Source organism: Zophobas morio, unplaced genomic scaffold, assembly GCF_036711695.1.
Source record: "Zophobas morio isolate AGI-343-1 ecotype UQ-CSIRO unplaced genomic scaffold, CSIRO_AGI_Zmor_V1 ptg000020l, whole genome shotgun sequence".
NCBI classification, from domain to species: domain Eukaryota; kingdom Metazoa; phylum Arthropoda; class Insecta; order Coleoptera; family Tenebrionidae; genus Zophobas; species Zophobas morio.
In genome coordinates, this window is record NW_026972125.1 from 1 (window position 1) to 17,901 (window position 17,901).

The 17,901-nt window shown below is 38.0% G+C and overlaps 1 protein-coding gene across 1 annotated transcript; it reads right to left on the bottom strand.

Annotated features, from left to right (window-relative positions):
• Window positions 1-12,574: 12,574 nt before the first annotated feature.
• LOC135131502 (uncharacterized) lies at window positions 12,575-15,668 on the bottom strand. The gene is made up of 2 exons (XM_064059279.1): window positions 14,658-15,668; window positions 12,575-14,590 (listed from the first exon to the last, which is right to left on the bottom strand). Exon 2 carries the CDS (start codon window positions 14,506-14,508, stop codon window positions 12,913-12,915), a length of 1,596 nt encoding a protein of 531 aa, XP_063915349.1. The 5' UTR covers window positions 14,509-14,590; window positions 14,658-15,668; the 3' UTR covers window positions 12,575-12,912.
• Between the last annotated feature and the right edge of the window lie 2,233 nt (window positions 15,669-17,901).

Sequence of the window (17,901 nt, forward strand, 5' to 3'; positions counted from 1 at the left end):
AGATACGTCAAAAACGAATACGGAATCGTGATCCTGAGGAAATTCCGCGTAAAATGACCCCCAAAACGGTCGAAAACGGACCAATTTTGAAAATACCAATTTTTGCCATTTTCTCGCTTATTTGAAGAGATACGTCAAAAACGAATACGGAATCGTGATCCTGAGGAAATTCCGCGTAAAATGACGCCCAAAACGGTCGAAAACGGACCAATTTTGAAAATTCCAATTTTTGCCATTTTCTCGCTTATTTGAAGAGATACGTCAAAAACGAATACGGAATCGTGATCCTGAGGAAATTCCGCGTAAAATGACCCCCAAAACGGTCGAAAACGGACCAATTTTGAAAATACCAATTTTTGCCATTTTCTCGCTTATTTGAAGAGATACGTCAAAAACGAATACGGAATCGTGATCCTGAGGAAATTCCGCGTAAAATGACCCCCAAAACGGTCGAAAACGGACCAATTTTGAAAATTCCAATTTTTGCCATTTTCTCGCTTATTTGAAGAGATACGTCAAAAACGAATACGGAATCGTGATCCTGAGGAAATTCCGCGTAAAATGACCCCCAAAACGGTCGAAAACGGACCAATTTTGAAAATACCAATTTTTGCCATTTTCTCGCTTATTTGAAGAGATACGTCAAAAACGAATACGGAATCGTGATCCTGAGGAAATTCCGCGTAAAATGACCCCCAAAACGGTCGAAAACGGACCAATTTTGAAAATTCCAATTTTTGCCATTTTCTCGCTTATTTGAAGAGATACGTCAAAAACGAATACGGAATCGTGATCCTGAGGAAAATCCGCGTAAAATGACCCCCAAAACGGTCGAAAACGGACCAATTTTGAAAATTCCAATTTTTGCCATTTTCTCGGTTATTTGAAGAGATACGTCAAAAACGAATACGGAATCGTGATCCTGAGGAAATTCCGCGTAAAATGACCCCCAAAATGGTCGAAAACGGACTAATTTTGAAAATACCAATTTTTGCCATTTTCTCGCTTATTTGAAGAGATACGTCAAAAACGAATACGGAATCGTGATCCTGAGGAAATTCCGCGTAAAATGACCCCCAAAACGGTCGAAAACGGACCAATTTTGAAAATACCAATTTTTGCCATTTTCTCGCTTATTTGAAGAGATACGTCAAAAACGAATACGGAATCGTGATCCTGAGGAAATTCCGCGTAAAATGACCCCCAAAACGGTCGAAAACGAACCAATTTGGAAAATTCCAATTTTTGCCATTTTCTCGCTTATTTGAAGAGATACGTCAAAAACGAATACGGAATCGTGATCCTGAGGAAATTCCGCGTAAAATGACCCCCAAAACGGTCGAAAACGGACCAATTTTGAAAATACCAATTTTTGCCATTTTCTCGCTTATTTGAAGAGATACGTCAAAAACGAATACGGAATCGTGATCCTGAGGAAATTCCGCGTAAAATGACACCCAACACGGTCGAAAACGGACCAATTTTGAAAATACCAATTTTTGCCATTTTCTCGCTTATTTGAAGAGATACGTCAAAAACGAATATGGAATCGTGATCCTGAGGAAATTCCGCGTAAAATGACCCCCAAAACGGTCGAAAACGGACCAATTTAAAAAATTCCAAAATTTGCATTTTTCTCGCTTATTTGAAGAGATACGTCAAAAACGAATGCGGAATCGTGATCCTGAGGAAAATCCGCGTAAAATGACACCCAACACGGTCGAAAACGGACCAATTTTGAAAATTCCAATATTTGCCATTTTCTCGCTTATTTGAAGAGATACGTCAAAAACGAATGCGGAATCGTGATCCTGAGGAAATTCCGCATGAAATGACGCCCAAAACGGTCGAAAACGGACCAATTTTGAAAATTCCAATTTTTGCCATTTTCTCGCTTATTTGAAGAGATACGTCAAAAACGAATACGGAATCGTGATCCTGAGGAAATTCCGCGTAAAATTACCCCCAAAACGGTCGAAAACGGACCAATTTTGAAAATTCGAGTTTTTGCCATTTTCTCGCTTATTTGAAGAGATACGTCAAAAACGAATACGGAATCGTGATCCTGAGGAAATTCCGCGTAAAATGACCCCCAAAACGGTCGAAAACGGACCAATTTTGAAAATTCCAATTTTTGCCATTTTCTCGGTTATTTGAAGAGATACGTCAAAAACGAATACGGAATCGTGATCCTGAGGAAAATCCGCGTAAAATGACACCCAAAACGGTCGAAAACGGACCAATTTAAAAAATTCCAAAATTTGCATTTTTCTCGCTTATTTGAAGAGATACGTCAAAAACGAATGCGGAATCGTGATCCTGAGGAAATTCCGCGTAAAATGACCCCCAAAACGGTCGAAAACGGACCAATTTTGAAAATACGAATTTTTGCCATTTTCTCGCTTATTTGAAGAGATACGTCAAAAACAAATACGGAATCGTGATCCTGAGGAAATTCTGCATGAAATGACGCCCAAAACGGTCGAAAACGGACCAATTTTGAAAATTCCAATTTTTGCCATTTTCTCGCTTATTTGAAGAGATACGTCAAAAACGAAAACGGAATCGTGATCCTGAGGAAATTCCGCGTAAAATGACCCCCAAAACGGTCGAAAACGGACCAATTTTGAAAATTCCAATTTTTGCCATTTTCTCGGTTATTTGAAGAGATACGTCAAAAACGAATACGGAATCGTGATCCTGAGGAAATTCCGCGTAAAATGACGCCCAAAACGGTCGAAAACGGACCAATTTAAAAAATTCCAATTTTTGCCATTTTCTCGCTTATTTGAAGAGATACGTCAAAAACGAATACGGAATCGTGATCCTGAGGAAATTCCGCGTAAAATGACCCCCAAAACGGTCGAAAACGGACCAATTTTGAAAATTCCAATTTTTGCCATTTTCTCGGTTATTTGAAGAGATACGTCAAAAACGAATACGGAATCGTGATCCTGAGGAAATTCCGCGTAAAATGACCCCCAAAACGGTCGAAAACGGACCAATTTTGAAAATTCCAATTTTTGCCATTTTCTCGGTTATTTGAAGAGATACGTCAAAAACGAATACGGAATCGTGATCCTGAGGAAAATCCGCGTAAAATGACACCCAAAACGGTCGAAAACGGACCAATTTAAAAAATTCCAAAATTTGCATTTTTCTCGCTTATTTGAAGAGATACGTCAAAAACGAATGCGGAATCGTGATCCTGAGGAAATTCCGCGTAAAATGACCCCCAAAACGGTCGAAAACGGACCAATTTTGAAAATACGAATTTTTGCCATTTTCTCGCTTATTTGAAGAGATACGTCAAAAACGAATACGGAATCGTGATCCTGAAGAAATTCCGCGTAAAATGACCCCCAAAACGGTCGAAAACGGACCAATTTTGAAAATACCAATTTTTGCCATTTTCTCGCTTATTTGAAGAGATACGTCAAAAACGAATACGGAATCGTGATCCTGAGAAAATTCCGCGTAAAATGACCCCCAAAACGGTCGAAAACGGACCAATTTTGAAAATACCAATTTTTGCCATTTTCTCGCTTATTTGAAGAGATACGTCAAAAACGAATACGGAATCGTGATCCTGAAGAAATTCCGCGTAAAATGACCCCCAAAACGGTCGAAAACGGACCAATTTTGAAAATACCAATTTTTGCCATTTTCTCGCTTATTTGAAGAGATACGTCAAAAACGAATACGGAATCGTGATCCTGAGGAAATTCCGCGTAAAATGACCCCCAAAACGGTCGAAAACGGACCAATTTTGAAAATAACAATTTTTGCCATTTTCTCGCTTATTTGAAGAGATACGTCAAAAACGAATATGGAATCGTGATCCTGAGGAAATTCCGCGTAAAATGACCCCCAAAACGGTCGAAAACGGACCAATTTTGAAAATTCCAATTTTTGCCATTTTCTCGCTTATTTGAAGAGATACGTCAAAAACGAATACGGAATCGTGATCCTGAGGAAATTCCGCGTAAAATGACCCCCAAAACGGTCGAAAACGGACCAATTTTGAAAATTCCAATTTTTGCCATTTTCTCGGTTATTTGAAGAGATACGTCAAAAACGAATACGGAATCGTGATCCTGAGGAAATTCCGCGTAAAATGACCCCCAAAATGGTCGAAAACGGACTAATTTTGAAAATACCAATTTTTGCCATTTTCTCGCTTATTTGAAGAGATACGTCAAAAACGAATACGGAATCGTGATCCTGAGGAAATTCCGCGTAAAATGACCCCCAAAACGGTCGAAAACGGACCAATTTTGAAAATACCAATTTTTGCCATTTTCTCGCTTATTTGAAGAGATACGTCAAAAACGAATACGGAATCGTGATCCTGAGGAAATTCCGCGTAAAATGACCCCCAAAACGGTCGAAAACGAACCAATTTGGAAAATTCCAATTTTTGCCATTTTCTCGCTTATTTGAAGAGATACGTCAAAAACGAATACGGAATCGTGATCCTGAGGAAATTCCGCGTAAAATGACCCCCAAAACGGTCGAAAACGGACCAATTTTGAAAATACCAATTTTTGCCATTTTCTCGCTTATTTGAAGAGATACGTCAAAAACGAATACGGAATCGTGATCCTGAGGAAATTCCGCGTAAAATGACACCCAACACGGTCGAAAACGGACCAATTTTGAAAATACCAATTTTTGCCATTTTCTCGCTTATTTGAAGAGATACGTCAAAAACGAATATGGAATCGTGATCCTGAGGAAATTCCGCGTAAAATGACCCCCAAAACGGTCGAAAACGGACCAATTTAAAAAATTCCAAAATTTGCATTTTTCTCGCTTATTTGAAGAGATACGTCAAAAACGAATGCGGAATCGTGATCCTGAGGAAAATCCGCGTAAAATGACACCCAACACGGTCGAAAACGGACCAATTTTGAAAATTCCAATATTTGCCATTTTCTCGCTTATTTGAAGAGATACGTCAAAAACGAATGCGGAATCGTGATCCTGAGGAAATTCCGCATGAAATGACGCCCAAAACGGTCGAAAACGGACCAATTTTGAAAATTCCAATTTTTGCCATTTTCTCGCTTATTTGAAGAGATACGTCAAAAACGAATACGGAATCGTGATCCTGAGGAAATTCCGCGTAAAATGACCCCCAAAACGGTCGAAAACGGACCAATTTTGAAAATTCGAGTTTTTGCCATTTTCTCGCTTATTTGAAGAGATACGTCAAAAACGAATACGGAATCGTGATCCTGAGGAAATTCCGCGTAAAATGACCCCCAAAACGGTCGAAAACGGACCAATTTTGAAAATTCCAATTTTTGCCATTTTCTCGGTTATTTGAAGAGATACGTCAAAAACGAATACGGAATCGTGATCCTGAGGAAAATCCGCGTAAAATGACACCCAAAACGGTCGAAAACGGACCAATTTAAAAAATTCCAAAATTTGCATTTTTCTCGCTTATTTGAAGAGATACGTCAAAAACGAATGCGGAATCGTGATCCTGAGGAAATTCCGCGTAAAATGACCCCCAAAACGGTCGAAAACGGACCAATTTTGAAAATACGAATTTTTGCCATTTTCTCGCTTATTTGAAGAGATACGTCAAAAACAAATACGGAATCGTGATCCTGAGGAAATTCTGCATGAAATGACGCCCAAAACGGTCGAAAACGGATCAATTTTGAAAATTCCAATTTTTGCCATTTTCTCGCTTATTTGAAAAGATACGTCAAAAACGAATACGGAATCGTGATCCTGAGGAAATTCCGCGTAAAATGACCCCCAAAACGGTCGAAAACGGACCAATTTTGAAAATACCAATTTTTGCCATTTTCTCGCTTATTTGAAGAGATACGTCAAAAACGAATACGGAATCGTGATCCTGAGGAAATTCCGCGTAAAATGACCCCCAAAACGGTCGAAAACGGACCAATTTTGATAATTAAAATTTTTGCCATTTTCTCGGTTATTTGAAGAGATACGTCAAAAACGAATACGGAATCGTGATCCTGAGGAAATTCCGCGTAAAATGACCCCCAAAACGGTCGAAAACGGACCAATTTTGAAAATACCAATTTTTGCCATTTTCTCGCTTATTTGAAGAGATACGTCAAAAACAAATACGGAATCGTGATCCTGAGGAAATTCCGCGTAAAATGACCCCCAAAACGGTCGAAAACGGACCAATTTTGAAAATACCAATATTTGCCATTTTCTCGCTTATTTGAAGAGATACGTCAAAAACGAATACGGAATCGTGATCCTGAGGAAAATCCGCGTAAAATGACCCCCAAAACGGTCGAAAACGGACCAATTTTGAAAATTCCAATTTTTGCCATTTTCTCGGTTATTTGAAGAGATACGTCAAAAACGAATACGGAATCGTGATCCTGAGGAAATTCCGCGTAAAATGACCCCAAAATGGTCGAAAACGGACTAATTTTGAAAATACCAATTTTTGCCATTTTCTCGCTTATTTGAAGAGATACGTCAAAAACGAATACGGAATCGTGATCCTGAGGAAATTCCGCGTAAAATGACCCCCAAAACGGTCGAAAACGGACCAATTTTGAAAATACCAATTTTTGCCATTTTCTCGCTTATTTGAAGAGATACGTCAAAAACGAATACGGAATCGTGATCCTGAGGAAATTCCGCGTAAAATGACCCCCAAAACGGTCGAAAACGAACCAATTTGGAAAATTCCAATTTTTGCCATTTTCTCGCTTATTTGAAGAGATACGTCAAAAACGAATACGGAATCGTGATCCTGAGGAAATTCCGCGTAAAATGACCCCCAAAACGGTCGAAAACGGACCAATTTTGAAAATACCAATTTTTGCCATTTTCTCGCTTATTTGAAGAGATACGTCAAAAACGAATACGGAATCGTGATCCTGAGGAAATTCCGCGTAAAATGACACCCAACACGGTCGAAAACGGACCAATTTTGAAAATACCAATTTTTGCCATTTTCTCGCTTATTTGAAGAGATACGTCAAAAACGAATATGGAATCGTGATCCTGAGGAAATTCCGCGTAAAATGACCCCCAAAACGGTCGAAAACGGACCAATTTAAAAAATTCCAAAATTTGCATTTTTCTCGCTTATTTGAAGAGATACGTCAAAAACGAATGCGGAATCGTGATCCTGAGGAAAATCCGCGTAAAATGACACCCAACACGGTCGAAAACGGACCAATTTTGAAAATTCCAATATTTGCCATTTTCTCGCTTATTTGAAGAGATACGTCAAAAACGAATGCGGAATCGTGATCCTGAGGAAATTCCGCATGAAATGACGCCCAAAACGGTCGAAAACGGACCAATTTTGAAAATTCCAATTTTTGCCATTTTCTCGCTTATTTGAAGAGATACGTCAAAAACGAATACGGAATCGTGATCCTGAGGAAATTCCGCGTAAAATGACCCCCAAAACGGTCGAAAACGGACCAATTTTGAAAATTCGAGTTTTTGCCATTTTCTCGCTTATTTGAAGAGATACGTCAAAAACGAATACGGAATCGTGATCCTGAGGAAATTCCGCGTAAAATGACCCCCAAAACGGTCGAAAACGGACCAATTTTGAAAATTCCAATTTTTGCCATTTTCTCGGTTATTTGAAGAGATACGTCAAAAACGAATACGGAATCGTGATCCTGAGGAAAATCCGCGTAAAATGACACCCAAAACGGTCGAAAACGGACCAATTTAAAAAATTCCAAAATTTGCATTTTTCTCGCTTATTTGAAGAGATACGTCAAAAACGAATGCGGAATCGTGATCCTGAGGAAATTCCGCGTAAAATGACCCCCAAAACGGTCGAAAACGGACCAATTTTGAAAATACGAATTTTTGCCATTTTCTCGGTTATTTGAAGAGATACGTCAAAAACGAATACGGAATCGTGATCCTGAGGAAATTCCGCGTAAAATGACCCCCAAAACGGTCGAAAACGGACCAATTTTGAAAATTCCAATTTTTGCCATTTTCTCGCTTATTTGAAGAGATACGTCAAAAACGAATACGGAATCGTGATCCTGAGGAAATTCCGCGTAAAATGACCCCCAAAATGGTCGAAAACGGACCAATTTTGAAAATACCAATTTTTGCCATTTTCTCGGTTATTTGAAGAGATACGTCAAAAACGAATACGGAATCGTGATCCTGAGGAAATTCCGCGTAAAATGACCCCCAAAACGTTCGAAAACGGACCAATTTTGAAAATTCCAATTTTTGCCATTTTCTCGCTTATTTGAAGAGATACGTCAAAAACGAATACGGAATCGTGATCCTGAGGAAATTCCGCGTAAAATGACCCCCAAAACGGTCAAAAACGGACCAATTTTGAAAATACCAATTTTTGCCATTTTCTCGCTTATTTGAAGAGATACGTCAAAAACGAATGCGGAATCGTGATCCTGAGGAAAATCCGCGTAAAATGACACCCAACACGGTCGAAAACGGACCAATTTTGAAAATTCCAATATTTGCCATTTTCTCGCTTATTTGAAGAGATACGTCAAAAACGAATGCGGAATCGTGATCCTGAGGAAATTCCGCATGAAATGACGCCCAAAACGGTCGAAAACGGACCAATTTTGAAAATTCCAATTTTTGCCATTTTCTCGCTTATTTGAAGAGATACGTCAAAAACGAATACGGAATCGTGATCCTGAGGAAATTCCGCGTAAAATGACCCCCAAAACGGTCGAAAACGGACCAATTTTGAAAATTCGAGTTTTTGCCATTTTCTCGCTTATTTGAAGAGATACGTCAAAAACGAATACGGAATCGTGATCCTGAGGAAATTCCGCGTAAAATGACCCCCAAAACGGTCGAAAACGGACCAATTTTGAAAATTCCAATTTTTGCCATTTTCTCGGTTATTTGAAGAGATACGTCAAAAACGAATACGGAATCGTGATCCTGAGGAAAATCCGCGTAAAATGACACCCAAAACGGTCGAAAACGGACCAATTTAAAAAATTCCAAAATTTGCATTTTTCTCGCTTATTTGAAGAGATACGTCAAAAACGAATGCGGAATCGTGATCCTGAGGAAATTCCGCGTAAAATGACCCCCAAAACGGTCGAAAACGGACCAATTTTGAAAATACGAATTTTTGCCATTTTCTCGCTTATTTGAAGAGATACGTCAAAAACAAATACGGAATCGTGATCCTGAGGAAATTCTGCATGAAATGACGCCCAAAACGGTCGAAAACGGACCAATTTTGAAAATTCCAATTTTTGCCATTTTCTCGCTTATTTGAAGAGATACGTCAAAAACGAAAACGGAATCGTGATCCTGAGGAAATTCCGCGTAAAATGACCCCCAAAACGGTCGAAAACGGACCAATTTTGAAAATTCCAATTTTTGCCATTTTCTCGGTTATTTGAAGAGATACGTCAAAAACGAATACGGAATCGTGATCCTGAGGAAATTCCGCGTAAAATGACGCCCAAAACGGTCGAAAACGGACCAATTTAAAAAATTCCAATTTTTGCCATTTTCTCGCTTATTTGAAGAGATACGTCAAAAACGAATACGGAATCGTGATCCTGAGGAAATTCCGCGTAAAATGACCCCCAAAACGGTCGAAAACGGACCAATTTTGAAAATTCCAATTTTTGCCATTTTCTCGGTTATTTGAAGAGATACGTCAAAAACGAATACGGAATCGTGATCCTGAGGAAATTCCGCGTAAAATGACCCCCAAAACGGTCGAAAACGGACCAATTTTGAAAATTCCAATTTTTGCCATTTTCTCGGTTATTTGAAGAGATACGTCAAAAACGAATACGGAATCGTGATCCTGAGGAAAATCCGCGTAAAATGACACCCAAAACGGTCGAAAACGGACCAATTTAAAAAATTCCAAAATTTGCATTTTTCTCGCTTATTTGAAGAGATACGTCAAAAACGAATGCGGAATCGTGATCCTGAGGAAATTCCGCGTAAAATGACCCCCAAAACGGTCGAAAACGGACCAATTTTGAAAATACGAATTTTTGCCATTTTCTCGCTTATTTGAAGAGATACGTCAAAAACGAATACGGAATCGTGATCCTGAAGAAATTCCGCGTAAAATGACCCCCAAAACGGTCGAAAACGGACCAATTTTGAAAATACCAATTTTTGCCATTTTCTCGCTTATTTGAAGAGATACGTCAAAAACGAATACGGAATCGTGATCCTGAGAAAATTCCGCGTAAAATGACCCCCAAAACGGTCGAAAACGGACCAATTTTGAAAATACCAATTTTTGCCATTTTCTCGCTTATTTGAAGAGATACGTCAAAAACGAATACGGAATCGTGATCCTGAGGAAATTCCGCGTAAAATGACCCCCAAAACGGTCGAAAACGGACCAATTTTGAAAATTCCAATTTTTGCCATTTTCTCGCTTATTTGAAGAGATACGTCAAAAACGAATACGGAATCGTGATCCTGAAGAAATTCCGCGTAAAATGACCCCCAAAACGGTCGAAAACGGACCAATTTTGAAAATACCAATTTTTGCCATTTTCTCGCTTATTTGAAGAGATACGTCAAAAACGAATACGGAATCGTGATCCTGAGGAAATTCCGCGTAAAATGACCCCCAAAACGGTCGAAAACGGACCAATTTTGAAAATAACAATTTTTGCCATTTTCTCGCTTATTTGAAGAGATACGTCAAAAACGAATATGGAATCGTGATCCTGAGGAAATTTCGCGTAAAATGACCCCCAAAACGGTCGAAAACGGACCAATTTTGAAAATTCCAATTTTTGCCATTTTCTCGCTTATTTGAAGAGATACGTCAAAAACGAATACGGAATCGTGATCCTGAGGAAATTCCGCGTAAAATGACCCCCAAAACGGTCGAAAACGGACCAATTTTGAAAATTCCAATTTTTGCCATTTTCTCGGTTATTTGAAGAGATACGTCAAAAACGAATACGGAATCGTGATCCTGAGGAAATTCCGCGTAAAATGACCCCCAAAATGGTCGAAAACGGACTAATTTTGAAAATACCAATTTTTGCCATTTTCTCGCTTATTTGAAGAGATACGTCAAAAACGAATACGGAATCGTGATCCTGAGGAAATTCCGCGTAAAATGACCCCCAAAACGGTCGAAAACGGACCAATTTAGAAAATTTCAATTTTTGCCATTTTCTCGCTTATTTGAAGAGATACGTCAAAAACGAATACGGAATCGTGATCCTGAGGAAATTCCGCGTAAAATGACCCCCAAAACGGTCGAAAACGGACCAATTTTGAAAATTCCAATTTTTGCCATTTTCTCGCTTATTTGAAGATGTTCGGTATTCGCGAACTTATGTAGCTTAAACTTAAGAGTCCCCATATCGGTTTGGACCACCCCCAGAGGGCTAACCATATGGGGAGAAGCCAGTAGCCTACGGTATTCGGCCGTAATAACATCTCGGAGCTACCGGTGCGAGTGCTTACAACACTTTATTCTTGTTTTGTGCGGTTTTCTCCACGATCACTACTACACGTCACTTCGCCAGGGGATCCCCGAAGCAACGAATTCAACGCACCTTAATCCATCGAGCCCAGGTAGGTCCACAAACGATAGTGGGGGTTTCGTTACCTGTCGGCTTCGTAATTTCGCGTACAACACGTACATTTTTTGGTCCTTCGAGCCGGATTTACGATAGATCCGCAATCGCGATAGCATAGACCGCCCAGGTGCTGCTATCGTACATTTCGTTCATCAAAATTTTCGTTTGTTTTGTCATAGCTTGCGTCATTCGGACCAAGCTACAGTCGTCCAAGACTACCCACCAGGATACGCAGACACATTTGTCTGTCGAGACGCCACACATTTGGTTTGGCGTCCTCTATCTTTCCTTGTTCACTCGACTAGTAGTTAGTTTCTTTCCTTGTCAACCACTTGACATTACTTGACCATTCGGGTCCTATTTCGCAGAACTATAGACACACGCCCTACATTCGGTTTGGCGTCCTATATCGTTCTTTGTCAATCTTGCATCACTTCGTTTCGTTCCTTGTCACACGCTTGACATTGAGTGGCTAATCGAGTCACTTTCACAGTTTTGTATACACTTTGTCTTTGCATTCTGCACGTGTGGTATATACAATGACCACCATGGATAGAGTTGTTGTAGCCGGACCCCAGCTGTTGCGGCGAATGAAAAATCTGGCTCTAACCGAGGGTACAGATCTTAACGATCAGGCCAATCAATCGGCCATAATAGCAAATTTTGAAATGGCTCAAGAAATTCGGGCCGAATCAAAACAACTCTTTAGGGGCTGCTTAATCGATGAAGAAGAAGTTGAAAAGCTCGATAAAATTAATCAACTCGAAATCGACATCGACGCGGCTTTTGGTAAATTAAAGGCACTCCACGTTTTAGTACTGAGGATCATAGACGCCAATAAAGCAGCGTCGGTACAGGACAAATCCTCCGCGCCCGTTCAACCCAGTATCAGACTTGCGCCAATAAATCTTATTAAATTTGACGGTTCTGTAAAGGGTTCGCGTTTCCGGGGTCGAATCACTTAACACGTACGGGTTCTTTTGTCGTTTTTAAACAAACTCACATTTAAATACTCAAGATGATTTTTATTCACAAGTCACGGTTCTCGATTTCTACCGCATTACAGTTCTATTATTAATATTGTTCTGTTCTATTCTTACAATGAGTTTGGGGATATATATATATATATATATATAACGGTTGCTATCAGTACAAATATTAGGGTACTGGATCATCACATGATGTCCAAGGGTTGAAATCATCACATGATGTTCAAAAGTTTCCCGTAATTACTAATTAGTTTAACAAAAGATAAATGCTAATGTGTATAGAACTACTATTAGAAATAATGTTGATGCAGTGTACATAACATTCCCTCCCCCCTTAGAGAAAGGTAACAAGCTCAATTAAAATGCGCTCGAAGATTTGCACCAAGTTGGACAAAATCACTTTGATTAACATGCGCACTAGCACTAGCACTTGTTGATGACGGTTGTGGAACAACCATCATTGGTGTTGATGCAGTTGTAGTTGTAGCAGTTGCAGCTACTGGGGTTGGAGATGTTGCTGGAGCAGTCATCGGCTGATTTAAGACGTTTAAACACACGTCTCGACCTGCATTATTTTTGCGCATACACATTATGTATTTACAAAGAAAACTTCGTTTCTGATAACATTTTACAAAGATGTAGCAACAAATTATTACACAAATTAAGTACGTTATGATTTGTGTGAACCAAGAATGATGAATGAGGTGCGGAGATATTTGAGAACTAATAATTTCCTTATGTACAACATCTAAACGATGAGACAAAGAGTTGATTACATCGAGATTAACATTTTCAGTGTGAAATTCCTTAATAGGGTATCTGTCAATAGCATTTTTAATTCGTTGGGAAGTACAACATGTATCATTTAATAAACTTAAACTAGGTGAAAATGATTCACATTCGGAAATAAATGCTTTTGATGGTACAAGGGTTACCGATTTACTATACGCTTTACATGAATTATTATCTAATGAGAAAATTCCAATGCCTAATAACTTTATGTTTAGATTTCGTATATCATCATTACATATTATATTCAAAGTTTGTTCTTCTGATAACACAAATAACCATTTATTTAAATGCTGTAGCTTATACCAAGTGTTAATATTACCTCTAATGAGATGGATAATACAAGATTTTGGAATGGTTCTAGTGTTTAACATTAACTGAGTTTCGCACATGGGATGATTATGAGTTTGATAAAGAATGTTATTTTGTTTACAAATCCTAACATTACCGGTGATGATTTTGCAAAATTCTAGATCCGACATTACCAAATATTGTAACCTGTTATTCGACATCGCAATATATTTATTTTGCGGTTGGATAAAAACATAGGTTGTGTTACTGTCGTGGTCTTTGTCGTGTGGTACTGGCAAAGGGATTAAATGGTATATAGTAAAGGTGATATCCATAACTAATGGAACTGAAATAATATAGATTAATTCCGAATGGGAGTAAAATAGTTTTAATTCTGTAAGTTTTAGAAGATCGTGAGCATTTCCAGATATTAAGGGTAAAGGATATTTTTTTGAACTGGGGACATAAGAAAGTGTGCTCTTTAATTCTCTAAGAAATTGTTCAGGAGTGATAATAAATGGATGTACTTGATTCCTTTGAGCAAATAAGACAACGGATATTAAATTGTCAAAATCTTTATCAAGTGAATGCGTTAATTGTAATAACAACGTCATATGCTCTGTGACTAGTTGACTTACTTTAATGCCATCTGTAAAATTCTCAATAAAGTTTGTAAAATTATTAAAAACTGCAATATTTTCGTTTAGTTTTTGCTTATATCTCTCAAAGTTAGTGAAAGTTTTATTAAAAGTAGTGAGGCTTTCTTGAACAATTTGTGTTTGTTTTTCTAATAAATCTTTAATATGAGCATTGTTTGAAATAACTTTGTTTATTGCATCAGTATAATATTCAGCATCTGCATTGTCCATGGTACCAAATAATGTTTTAAGAACACTGCCGACGCCATTTATGATTCCCCGCTTTTTGCGTGATTTATGACCAATTAGCTCACTGAAAGATGAATATTTGACGTGAATATGGTTGATATCATGTAGAATAAGTGATAAGGATTGTTTACATAAAGTTTTTTCAAGATGAAAAGGAACGATTAAACATATGTTCTGGGTTGAATGGAACGTATTATTAACAAAATTAAATTTTTCTAAGACCGTGGAGACGTTGAAATGGACTACTAAATTCCAAGTTTCGGAGAAAAAGCTTGCCGGTCCTAAATTTTCAAAGAAAATCCCAGACGATGAATTGATGTTCAAGACCTGATAGGTTGCAATCACTGGTGTGATGCACCTGGAACAATAGAATCTTGATAGTGCTTGAGCCTATTTACATGGACATTATGATTTTTGTTTTTGATACGGATGGTGAAATTTGTAGGAGAGTTTTGTTTTATGATTTCATATGGACCTGTGTATTTGGATGTTAGTTTTTTTGATTTGTTGGGTTTTGATGCGTCATTGGAAAGTAAGACCTTGTCACCAAGATCATAAGAGATGTCCCTTGCTTTTCTGTCGTAATTCTGTTTCGATTTTACCTTAGAATCTACGAGATTGTCTCGAGCTATTTGATGACTTCTATTTAGTTTCAATTTAAGTTGGTCAACATATGAATCGTAGGTATATTTAAATTCGGGAGTTTGAGTTATTGACGATGGTAATTCAGGTTTATTTCCAAAGACGAGTTCATGAGGGGTATATTTAGTGGAAGTATGGACCGAAGTGTTGTAAGAAAACATGGCGAAATTTAACCATTGGTCCCAATCGGTCTGTTTATCGGAAACATAATGTTTGAGATAATCGGCTAGGGTTGCATGACTTCTCTCCAAGGCGCCATTTGTTTGGGGATGATAAGCGGATGTTTGTATTTGCTTAATACGGAAGAGACGTGCAACTTCTTTTAATAATAATGACGAAAAGTCTTGACCTCTATCAGTTAGTATTTGCTTTGGAATACCGAATTTACAAATGAAATGATTTACGAGTTTATTAGCAATAGTTGTTGCCTCATGATTTTTGATAGGAAAGGCTAAGGAATATTTCGTTAGATCATCCTGAAGGGTGAGAATATATTTTTTTCCTGTTTCGGTGATAGGTAATGGTCCCACAATGTCAAGAGCTATGCGCTCGAAAGGTAACGTTGACGTAGTTGTGATTTCCATTGGATGCCTACGAACTTTGCGTTCTGTCTTATTTCGTTGACATAAATCACATTGTTTAACATATCGTTTAATGTCATCTTTCATGTTTTTCCATTTATACTTGTATTTAATTTTACTTAATGTACGTTGATAACCGGGATGTCCTGCCGACGGATTATCATGATACTCTTTAAGAATAACAGGAATCTGGTCACGAGGTGGGTCAACGATTTTATTGTGACAAATTGTGATTTTGATCTTTGTGTTTCGAAAAACGAAGAATATTATTTCTTTCAGCTTTTCTATTTTTAAATTATTTGTCCTGTTTGTAAACTTCGGAAATGAAATCGATGTAATATTATCTTGGACTAATTTGATCTTTAGATTTTGTAAGGCATAGAAAAAATCACGATAGGAATAATTGTCCCAAAAGTTTCTTTTAACCACCATGTGATAGATGTTAAATTTATTTTTGATCGATTTAGATTCTAAAGCCTCGTAAATTTCTACAGGTTTGGCTTTTAATATCTCGTAATTATCAATAATGTCCTGGATTTCTAATGGAAGATCATCTGACATTTCGAAGTCTGACGATATGCAATGTGCAATATGATCTTTTTGCTCTAAGATGGAACTTTCGTTTTCATTAAAATCATGAACGTTTGGTGATAATTGATTATAATAAAATTTTATGAAATCATCATATGATTCTTTTTGCGTGTGGACAGAAAATACATTGCTTTCGTCCTGAGGAATGTGGTTAGATTTTATTCGGGAGAGGCTGTCTGCATTGGTATTAGAGGTTCCTGATTTATAAACAATGCGATAGTTATACTCCTCTAATTTTAATCTCCAGCGGATTAAACGAGAACCTGGATCACGAACGTTAAAAAGCCATGTAAGCGGCCGGTGATCTGTTACGATTATGAATTCTCTGCCATATAAATATGGTCGAAAATGCTTCACTGCCCATACGATTGCTAGCAATTCTCTTTCTGTGGTGGAATAATTTGATTCGGCTCTGTTTAAAGTCCTGGACGCGTAAGCAACAGGTAAATCGTTCGGTACTTCGCCCTGTGATAGTATAGCTCCTATTGCGTAACCACTAGCATCTGTTGTTAAAATAAAAGGTTTGGTAAAATTCGGATATTGCAGAATTTTGTCTGATTTTAAGAGATCTTTCAATGTTTCAAATGCCGTTTGTTGACTCTGTGTCCAACTAAATATTACGTTCTTTTTCAACAAACTTGTCAAAGGTTTCGTAATTTTGCTGAAGTTTTCAATAAACCTCCTATAATATCCTACTAAACCTAGGAACGATTTGATTTCTTTTGCATTTTTGGGAACTGGGTATTCAGCAACGGTTTTGATTCTATCAGGATTTGGTTTGACTCCTTCATTAGTAATCAAATGTCCGAGGTACGCAACTTCTTTTTGCATGAAATTGCACTTATCTGGTTGCAGCTTTAAGTTATGTTTGTCTAATCTAGCGAATACTTCTCTCAATTTATGTTCGTGAGTTTGAAGCGAGTCAGCGTAAATAACTATGTCGTCCATGTAGACAAAACATTTGAGTCCTTGAAGCCCAGAAAGAACATTGTTCATTAATCTTTGAAAAGTTGCCGGAGCATTTTTCAAACCAAATGGCATTCGTGTGAATTGAAAATGTCCAGACGGGGTAGAAAATGCCGTCTTATTGCTATCCTCATTTTTTACTTTGATCTGATGGAAACCTGAAGCTAAATCTAGTACTGTAAAATATTTAGAATTACCCAATTGATCGAGAATGTCTGTGATGTTTGGCAATGGATAAGCGTCACCAATAGTAATATCGTTAAGTCGCCTGTAATCAACGACGATACGCCATTTAATTTCTCCTGAATTATCAGTGCGTTTGGGAACGACCCACAAAGAAGCATTCCATGGTGATGTTGAAGGTTTTATTATTCCTTCGTTAAGCATATTCGAGATTTGCCTGTCGACTTCCTTTTTGTGTATTTCGGGATATCTGTAAGTTTTGGATGAAATTGGTGTTGACGATGTTGTCGGAATTTCATGGACAATTGTGTTAGTGAATGTCAACTCATCACCCTCTAATTGAAATATCCTATTATATTCGTGACAAATTTTTAGGACAGAGTCGCGTTCTTCACTATTAAGATGACTCGTG